The 10,848-nt window shown below is 42.3% G+C and overlaps 1 protein-coding gene across 1 annotated transcript in view; it reads left to right on the top strand.

Annotated features, from left to right (window-relative positions):
* The window catches only part of fbn1 (fibrillin 1), a 260,794-nt gene that overhangs the window by 217,005 nt on the left and 32,941 nt on the right, over positions 1-10,848 (top strand). Inside the window, exons 42-44 of the mRNA XM_039771381.1 lie at positions 3-12; positions 1,748-1,873; positions 10,007-10,159. Of these exons, the coding sequence (XP_039627315.1) occupies positions 3-12; positions 1,748-1,873; positions 10,007-10,159 (289 nt within the window). The remainder of the gene's footprint in view (positions 1-2; positions 13-1,747; positions 1,874-10,006; positions 10,160-10,848) is intronic.

Raw genomic sequence — 10,848 nt, 5'->3', positions numbered from 1 at the left:
AGACATGTCAAGGTATGTCTGACTTCCACAGGTGTAAAAATAAAAGGAAGAAAAAAACTATCAAGCAGATGTTTTGGAGGAACCCTGGTGTTGTTTTAATCTATCCTAATGGGGACAATTCTCATCTTCATGATGACTTTAATTCTCACACAGTTTTACAGATCCTTGCCATCCTGGACTATTTGACCATCAAACTGCTTTGGTTCAATGATTTACCCAAATTTTTTGACATTTTCAGCACCTTTCCTTCCGCTGTACAACTTTGTAGACCACCCCAAAATTCCACAATTCTTTATATTGTAACAGACACTGCCGGGATACTTACCTGCCTGGGTACGCCTCCGTAACAGAAGGACCGGGTGAAAGGAGCCTGCACGGGGCAATACCTCCTCCAGGACGACAGAGGGCAGCTCCACTGGCTTTCAATGGGGCCATGGGTTTGGAGCATGGAGAGGGGGCACCTCGACGATTACTGCTGAGCCCTTGGTTGGAGCACTTCTGCCACACCGGGAAATGCTACCGGACGTAGCTCACCAAGCACCTGGGTACCTTATAAAAGAAGCCAGAATCTGGAGGAGGACTGGAGAAAGATAGATAGATAGATAGGAAAAGTACTATATAATAGATAGATAGATAGATAGATAGATATGAAAGGCACTATATAATAGATAGATAGATAGATATGAAAGGCACTATATAATAGATAGACAGATAGATATGAAAGACAGTATATAACAGATAGATAGATAGGAAAGGCACTATATAACAGATAGATATGAAAGGCACTATATGATAGATAGATAGATATGAAAGGCACTATATAAAAGATATATAGATAGATAGATGTGAAAGGTGTTATATAATAGATAGATAGATGTGAAAGACACTATATAACTGATAGACAGATAGACAGAGTGGAGAATTGAGAGACGAGAGAAGAGGACAGGTAGTTATACAGTGTTATACAGCGTATTTGGTGCTTTGCACTGTGTGTTGCTGTAGGGAGCGAGACAAAGCGTTTCCCACAGCTGAATAAAGGTGTGTTGTGTGCTGGACTTGGGCTCTATGTGTTTTGTGTTCAGGTTTAGGGAGCTGTATGCCCCCTGAATGCGACACCTACTGCTTACCCTCAGCCCATGTCTCTTGCCGGCGGTCCTGGCAGTAAAGCAGCGCAGTTTGAAGGGCGCAGCACATCTGGTTTTGGACTGCAGTGGAGATTTTATCGGGACACAGAACTCAATGACTGTGTTTCACTGCTTTAGCGTCTCCAATCCCCCAGTCCCCTCGAACATTGATCGCGTGTCTAAGCTTCACGAGAGATACATTCACAAGAATACTGAGATTTCTAATGTTAAATTGCTCAACATTCATACTGAAATTTTATGTGCTGAATTCAAACCTTATTTTTTCGAGTTTAAATTTGTTCACCCGCATTACTGTTTGTGGTTCAAAAATGATAAATTTGACTTTTTCATCTTCAGATGTGGTATTACTTTTGTGGGGGGGTGCAAACACAATTGAAAACATTTTCTAGGGAAGTGGGGTGTATAAAAGGTTGGGAACCACAGCTTTAAAGGAGATGCTTTGGAATAGCATTTCTACTTACTTTTTATAATATTTGTGGTATATAATCATGTGAAAGCTACTGTCGGGGATTAAACTCTGATCAATTGATTGATTGACTGATTGGTTGATTGATTTGCCACATTGACTTTATAAATGGACTCTGCCTGTCTCTTCCCTACAGATATCGACGAGTGTGCCATCACCTCCAACTACTGCATCTTTGGCACCTGCACCAACACACTTGGGAGTTTCAGGTGTCAGTGTTCAGATGGCTTTGAGTTGTCACCAAATGGAAGAATATGCATAGGTAAGCTGAGGCCTAAAGACCATTAGAGATTGGACTAATCCATCCTTTTTGATGTTACAGCCCACTTTTTCATATGTAAGTGTCTTCCCATCCCACTGCATTGAAGACGATCATGAAAAATGGGAAGAGGATTCCCCTTCGGTGAACCGAGCGGTGCATCAGAGCTGAGAGTTAAAATATATGATGTGGCAATGCCAATCGCTTAGGCAAACTGCCGCGACTCAGTGCGCTACCCGACACGACTTTAATGAGAACTTCAGTACTAATCCAGCCACCAGCTTATCCTGAGCATGGACCTGGTGGAGCTGGGGCCTTTTCCAGCAAGCACAGGGAACAAGGCAGGAGCAATCCCTCTGGACAAGGTGCCAGTCCATTGAAGGGCAAAACACACACATACATGGGCCAATTTAGCATCACCAGTCCACCTAACCTGCATGTCTTTGGACTGTGGGAGGTAAGCCCCACTGACCATAGAGAGAACATGCAAACTCCATGCAGGAAGGACCTGGGATGTGAACCCCAGCCCCCTTACCATGAGGCAGCAGCCTCACACCTGTGCCACCCTCATACTAATCCAGAATTCAGAATTTTCCCTTGGGATTAATAAAGTATCTATCTATCTATCTATCTATCTATCTATCTATCTATCTATCTATCTATCTATCTATCTATCTATCTATTATATAGTGCTTTTAATATCTATCTATCTATCTATCTATCTATCTATCTATCTATCTATCATATAGTGCCTTTCACATCTATCTATCTATCTATCTATCTATCTATCTATCTATCTATCTATCTATCTATCTATCATATAGTGCCTTTCACATCTATCTATCTATCTATCTATCTATCTATCATATAGTGCCTTTCATATCTATCTATCTATCTATATCTATCTCTATCTATCTATCTATCTATCTATCTATCTATCTATCTATCTATCTATCTATCTATCTATCTATCTATCTATCTATCTATCATATAGTGCCTTTCACATCTATCTATCTATCTATCTATCATATAGTGCCTTTCACATCTATCTATCTATCTATCTATCTATCTATCTATCATATAGTGCCTTTCACATCTATCTATCTATCATATAGTGCCTTTCACATCTATCTATCTATCTATCTATCTATAAGCACAGAAATACAGCAGTTCAGCGCTTCTTACACCTGCACTCCTTGACTCAGATATCACTTGGAATGTAATTACTGTGGTTGGTTTGGCAATGACAGACTCAAAAGCAAAAAAAATTTGAGACACCAGCTGGGTCATCTCCTTTATACTTCCATAAAAATATGAAGATAAATAACGTAAAGAGCGTGTCTTAGCAATTTGATAAATGCTTCTTAAGAGGGGTCTGGCTTTTAGAGAGCTGGTGAGGCCTCATCTGGAGTCCTGTGTGCAGTTTGGGTCTCCGTGCTACAAAAAGGACAAAGCAGCACTTGAGAAGGTCCAGAGAAGAGCGACGAGGCTGATTCAGGGCTACAGGGGATGAGTTATGAGCAAAGATTAAAAGAGCTGAGCCTTTACAGGAGATAAAGAGGAGAGCTGACTGAAGTGTTTAAAATGATGAAGGGAATCAGTGCAGTGGATCGAGTCGTTGACTTTAAAATGAGTTCACAGGGACACAGTTGGAAACTTGTTAAGGGTTAATTTTGCACAAACATTAAGAAGTTTTTCTTTACACAGTGAACCACAGACACTTGGAGTAAGTGACCAAGTAGTGTGATAGATAACAGGACTTTAGGGGCCTTTAAAACTCGACTTGATGAACAATTAGGTGGACAGGACTGGCGAGCTTTGTTGGGCTGAATGGTCCGTTCTTGTCGAGATTGTTCTCATGTTCTTGCTCGGGCCAAAACTGACACCTCCTTCTGGGACACCCGGGTTTTTAAGTCAGTGGGACTGGAAGGGGCGGAGCTACTTGCCCTAACCAGGCGGGATCTGTAAGGGATAAAGAAGAAGAGAGCGCCCCCTCTCACCCCGGCAGGTTATTACGTAACTTTGACAGAGCCGGCGCTCATGCAGGACATTATTTTGATAAAAACCCTTGGAGAAGAGAAATATAAAAAAATGATTTGGGGAAAATCACTGCAATGTGAAAAAAGTCAGTGTTGTACAAAATGTTACGCACATCAACCCTGTTCCTTCCAGTTTATACTTATTATTAAGTGCACTTCTACGTAACCTCTCAGTTCACTATAAAATAAGCACAAATAGAAGATGGCTAAAAAATTACAACACAACACATCGGCAAAATGGTATCCCTTTTACTTTTCCTCTATGGAGGAATATTTCGGACAAAATGAAATAAATAAATAAATGCATAAATAAATAAAAGTACTGTGAAATGTGAGCATAAATAAATAAATGTGTCATGAAATGAGAGCATAAATAAATAAATGTGTCACGAAATATGTTTTTCGTTGCTTATTTATTTATTTCATTTTGTCCGTAACATTCCTGCAAACCGTCATGAAATACGGCTTGAAATAAAACTGTCACTTTCACTCGTCAAAGTTGAGAGGGTGGGCTCTAGTTACTGATTGGTGAATCGATAGCACAAGAATTAATTAGAAAAATGCTTACTACTGCCGATAAAATGGATTCTGCCGAAGATATTACGTATTTCAGAGAGAGAATTGAAGATTTATCGGAAGAAATTACAATGTTGGCGGCCCTTTTAGAACTGAGTATTTGACCCTTGTTTTACGAGTAGAAAGTCAGTTGCATATTCGCATCTACTTTTTCAAACAACTGTACAGCTCTGATCAGTGGTAAAGTTGTTCAGTTCAAAATATTAGGTGGAGCTGCTTTGGGCATTCCATGTCAAAGTACCTAAACTAATACAGCCGCTGCAGCTTACCGATATCAAACTGGCTCATTCGTCTTGTGATCGTCTTCTCTGATACACCATATAGATCTGCAATCTGTCGTACTTTTAAACCGCATAACAGAAGGTGTTCTATTGACTCAGCTGGAATGTCAAAGGATGGACGTCCAGAGCAGGGAACTGCATCACCTGAACTGGAGTGTAGTAGAGTCCGTTCCACCTGTTCTTCGATAATTTCAAAACAGTTTCATCTATATCGGAGTCTAAAAGGGCCGCCAACATTGTAATTTCTTCCGATAAATCTTCAATTCTCTCTCTGAAATATGTAATATCTTCGGCAGAATCCATTTCATCGGCAGTAGTAAGCATTTTCTAATTAATTCTTGTGCTATCGATTCACCAATCAGTAACTAGAGGGCGTGTTAGAGCCCACCCTCTCAACTTTGACGAGTGAAAGTGACAGTTTTATTTCAAGTCGTATTTCATGACGGTTTGCAGGAATGTTACGGACAAAATGAAATAAATAAATAAGCAACAAAAACATATTTCGTGACACATTTATTTATTTATGCTCTCATTTCATGACATATTTATTTATTAAGGCTGTCATTTCATGACACATTTATTTATTTATGCTCACATTTCACAGTACTTTTATTTATTTATGCATTTATTTATTTATTTCATTTTGTCCGAAATATTCCTCCATATTCCTCCCGCCGCTAATACACAAGCAAAGCGAGCACATCGGCACAACGAAACCTAGGAGAGAGACGCCCAGAGACCTGACATCTCTACATTTCAATTTTTTTTTTCTGACAATTTCAATTGTTTCGAGGACCCCGGGCTTTTTACAGCACAGGCTTACGCAGCTAGTGTAATATATTTACAATCGGCATTTTTTATGGCCACTATTTGGTAAAATTCTGTTACAATGAACATCTTTACAGCGACATTTTCATTACAACTAAGTATTTTTATGGTCCCGACAGTTTCCCCATATGATGCGAGTCTATAGAAATCTCGTTACTACAAAGTACATTCAACAGATACTTTAATTACAACGAAGTGCCCAAAAGACCTTGAAATGCCTGAATGAATCATCCACAGAGCAGTCAGTTCTGTGGCCGCAACTCAGTTGTGCACAACGGTCCCCAAACAGAAACATTGCAATTTTTTATGATGCAAGGAACATTGTAAATGCAGATAACAGGATTACTTGGTCACGACCCTGCCTGACTGCTGTGTCTGTGTATAGCAGAGTGGCAGATCCTGCTGCAATAAATAACCCGGTTCCTGTTTTACGCTGAATAAAGCCGGGTTTGCTAAAGTACTGAGACTCGTGTTTTGGGGTGTAAGACAGGGACTTGTAGCGCAACCCCGATCTTTTAGGATTTGCTTCTGTGTCGCTTCACTGCACCGCTGTGAGCCTGCTGTTGCTCTGCCCCAGCAATGGACAAATAATCTTCCACCGATGAGGCAATCGCACTTCGGGACACACTTCAGCATGTCACCCCGTTGGGTGGGAGGAGAGGGGGTCCCAAAAGAGTTCAGAAACTTCACAATATGAAGAAGAAGAAAAGGATGATTCGGCTCCTGATTGATGACTGTGCTGCACACAACATGCTTCCACATTTAGATAATGTTCACGTTCAATTCCTCCCACCCAATTGCACAGCAGTGCTTCAGCCATTGGATTTGGGCATCATTCGCACCCTGAAAGTGCATTATGGCAAGGAAAAGCGGAGAAACATTCTCATCAGCATAACTTGTAGACAGGAGGAGATTAAAATTAACATGAAAGAAGCTACTGAAATGATTGCAAACGCCTGGACAGCAATATAATGACAAGGGTGGCATGGTGGCGCAGTGGGTAGTGCTGCTGCCTCACAGTTAGGAGACCCGGGTTCGCTTCCCGGGTCCTCCCTGCGTGGAGTTTGCATGTTCTCCCCGTGTCTGCGTGGGATTCCTCCCACAGTCCAAAGACATGCAGCTTAGGTTCATTGGCGATCTTAAATTGTCCCTAGTGTGTGCCCTGCGGTGGCTTGGCGCCCTGCCCTGGGTTTGTTTCCTGCCTTGCGCCCTGTGTTGGCTGGGATTGGCTCCAGCAGACCCCCGTGACCCTGTAGTTGGGATATAGCAGGCTGGATATAGTGACAAACACAGAATCTTATTACTATGAAATTTTCCTTCCAATGAAATATTTTACAGGTCTCTGGCAGTTCGTTGTAACAGAATTTTACCTGTGTTACGATATTTATTTTTATGATTAGTTGTTCAGTAAGCGTACGACGTGTCCCTGAATCTACTGGTGCCAATGTGAAGTAGCTCTGTAATTATAAATAAATTCTAAATCAGTGATTAAGAGTCGAGATGGGACTCTGCAGCAGATTTGTCATCATCTCGGACTTCGAACCTGCACATACACTTCTTACTCCAAGAGACATTTTGTTTTACTTTAAGTTCATGATCCAGGACCATACTGCTTTCTCATCTTTTTCTGCTCTTTGATTGTTCAAAAATGGTGTATATATATTTTAAAGCATGTGTAATTCTTGTCCCTGGCTTCTCCCTTTTTGTGCCATTTTATGCTGCTGTAGATACAACACTAAGCCACTTCCGCAGACACTTGTTTTGTCAATCCTGCTGTGTCACGTCGTGGCGGCCATGCTCTTTTTGGTCAAATCACAAGTCTGATCTTTATTTAAAACAGAAGGGAAAGCTTCCTCGGGAAAGAAGATGCTTCTTTAGGGTCTTCATTTAGAAGAAATGTCAAGTTTCAAGTAGCAATTTTAAGTGTGGCTCGACCCTTTCTGTCGTGATGCCCGTCCTTGACCCTCGAGTAGAGCGAGCCACCCTACCGTCTGACCCTGTTTCTGACATTTCAGTTTTATCAAAGAGCTACACCAGGGGTCCTCAATCACGGTCCTGGAGGGTCACAGTGGCTGCAGGTTTTTGCTCCAACCCAACTGCTTAATAAGAAGCCCTTATTGCTCAATTAACACTTCTGCTTCACTTTAGTCATCTCGCTCGTTAAGATTTTGAACCCTTATTGCTTATTTTAGTCTTAAAAACTTCTTGGTTTTTAATTACTCCAAATTAGCAATAACATTCAAATGACAAAAGAGACCAGCATTTCTCCATTTAGCTTCCTTCCATTTACTTCTTCTCCTTCTTTCGGCTTCTCCCGTTAAGGGTTGCCACAGCGGATCATCTTCTTCCATATCTTCCTGTCCTCTCCATCTTGCTCTGTCACCTGCATGTCCTCTCTCACCACATCCATAAACCTTCTCTTTGACCTTCTTCTTCTCCTCTTCCTTGGCAGCTCTATCCTTAGCACCCTTCTTCCAATATACTCAGCATCTCTCCTCTGCACACGTCTAAACCAACGCGATCTCGCCTCTCTGACTTTGTCTTCCAACCGTCCAACCTAAGCTGACCCTCTAATGTCCTCATTTCTAATCCTGTCCATCCTCGTCACACCCAGTGCAAATCTTAGCATCTTTGTGTGTATTTATCAGGCATTTTTGGGTTTAATTAAATACTTGGAAGGAAAGTAAAGAGAAAAAAGTGAAGGACTGAGAATTACTCCTCCATTTTAGCCTTCAATTCATTTAGAGATAGATAGATAGATAGATAGATAGATAGATAGATATGAAAGGCAGTATATAGATAGATAGATAGATAGATAGATAGATAGATAGATAGATAGATAGATAGATAGATACTTTATTAATCCCAAGGGGAAATTCCCATACTCCAGCAGCAGCATACTGATACAAAACAATATTAAATTAAAGAGTGATAACAATGCAGATATAACAGACAATAACTTTGTATAATGTTAACGTTTACCCCTCGGGTGGAATTGAAGAGTCGCATAGTGTGGGGTCTCCTCAGTCTGTCAGTGGAGCAGGATGGTGACAACAGTCTGTCTCTGAAGCTGCTCCTCTGTCTGGAGATGATCCTGTTCAGTGGATGCAGTGGATTCTCCATGATTGACAGGAGTCTGCTCAGCGCCCGTCGCTCTGCCACGGATGTCAAACTGTCCAGCTCCGTGCCTTCAATAGAGCCTGCCTTCTTCACCAGTTTGTCCAGACGTGAGGCGTCCCTCTTCTTTATGCTGCCTCCCCAGCACACCACCGTGTAGAAGAGGGCACTCACCACAACCGTCTGATAGAACATCTGCAGCATCTTATTGCAGATGTTGAAGGACGCTAACCTTCTAAGGAAGTATAGTCGGCTCTGTCCTCTCTTACACAGAGCATCAGTATTGGCAGTCCAGTCCAGTTTATCATCCAGCTGCACTCCCAGGTATTTATAGGTCTGCACCCTCTGCACAGTCACCTCTGATGATCACGGGGTCCATGAGGGGCCTGGGTCTCCCAAAATCCATCACCAGTTCCTTGGTTTTGCTGGAGTTCAGGTGTAAGTGGTTTGAGTCACACCATTTGGTGTGTTGTGGCTGGTGTACCGGTATTTACCAGTGTGGCTGGTACCAGGTATTTATAGGTTTGCACCCTCTGCCCACAGTCACCTCCAATGATCACGGGGTCCAGGAGGGGCCTGGGCCTCCTAAAATCCACCACCAGTTCCTTGGTTTTGCTGGTGTTCGGGTGTAGGTGGTTTGAGTCGCACCATTTAACAAAGTCCTTGATTAGGTTCCTATACTCCTCCTCCTGCCCACTCCTGATGCAGCCCACCATAGCAGTGTCGTCAGCGAACTTTTGCACGTGGCAGGTCTCCGAATTGTATTGGAAGTCTGATGTATGTTGGCTGAACAGGACCGGAGAAAGTCCAGTCCCCTGTGGCACTCCTGTGCTGCTGACCACAATGTCAGACCTGCAGTTCCCGAGATGCACATACTGAGGTCTGTCTGTAAGATAGTCCACGATCCATGCCACCAGGTACTCCCATCTCTGTCATATCTTTAGAAAGGGGAAGAAAATCTAGGATATGAGAATGAGCTGACATAGCAGAGTTAAAACACTAACAAGCCATGAAATGAAATTATTGGCAAGAATTGCTTTCTAATTAAGCAACTGGATTAGAACAAAAACCTGCAGCCACTGCGGCCCTCTAGGACTGTGACTGAGGACCCCTGAGCTAAGCAGTGACAAGAGACGTTCAGGATTTGGAGACAGCCCACTACGGCCCATCACGGGTTGTGAAGTGATTTGTTGGGCAGAGATCTCTCTTAGGGCGTCTAAAAGTCTGACTTTGACGGCTTCTGCACCAAGGGGCCACTTTGGTCATTTAACACTCTTCTCCATTTCATCTTTCAGATATGAGAATACACTTCTGCTATACGAAGTTTGAAAACGGACAGTGCTCTACTCCGAAATCTAAGAACATAACCAAGAGGGATTGCTGTTGCAGTGCATTACCAGGCGAAGGCTGGGGTAGTCCTTGTGAAATCTGCCCTAAACGTGGAGAAGGTGCGTACAGAATGGCCTCCAGCCTACCACCAGCCCCCTCTTTAAGGGAAGAACCTGATGGACTCAATGAGGTGTCACAAAGCTCCTTTTCCAATCCAACAATCTCAATGGGGTGAATCAATGGCTAGTTAGTGTATGAGAGCTACGGTATATACCGACTTCAGTCTGGCTGACCCTGACCTGTACCGTATTTACTTGCATTTAAATTCTCCCACAGATAACTTGGCAGAGGCTTGATTTTACCGTATAATTTCTGGTATTTTATAATGTCAGTTGTATAAATCGAATGCGGAAAACTCACGCTGTTGGTCCAAGAGATTACGATATGCTAATCCCCACCTGAGAGAGTAACCATGAAGCACACGGCCTTTTATTTCTATGTATTGTGCCTACGTGACCACACGGTAATACCCAAACTATTCTGAAGTGACGTTTGCACTGTTTTGTGTTTTTTGTATCCCACACCCTCATATGCCTTTATCGTAAGAGCATCCCTTATCAACGATGGAGTGTTCGATCAGAAGAAAATATGAAGCTGGTTTAAAATTAAACATTGTTGACGTGGCAAAAGAAATTGGTAACTGCACTGCTACAACAAAATTCGCTGTGTCTGAGAAACTGATGTGAGATTGTACTCAGAATATCTAATTAGAGGGTCCCATGGAGTTTTTTTTTTGCCTGGGGCCCCC

The sequence above is a fragment of the Polypterus senegalus genome, chromosome 12, assembly GCF_016835505.1.
Source record: "Polypterus senegalus isolate Bchr_013 chromosome 12, ASM1683550v1, whole genome shotgun sequence".
In the NCBI taxonomy this organism is placed as follows: domain Eukaryota; kingdom Metazoa; phylum Chordata; class Cladistia; order Polypteriformes; family Polypteridae; genus Polypterus; species Polypterus senegalus.
This window is presented reverse-complemented; position numbering and strand designations above follow the sequence as displayed.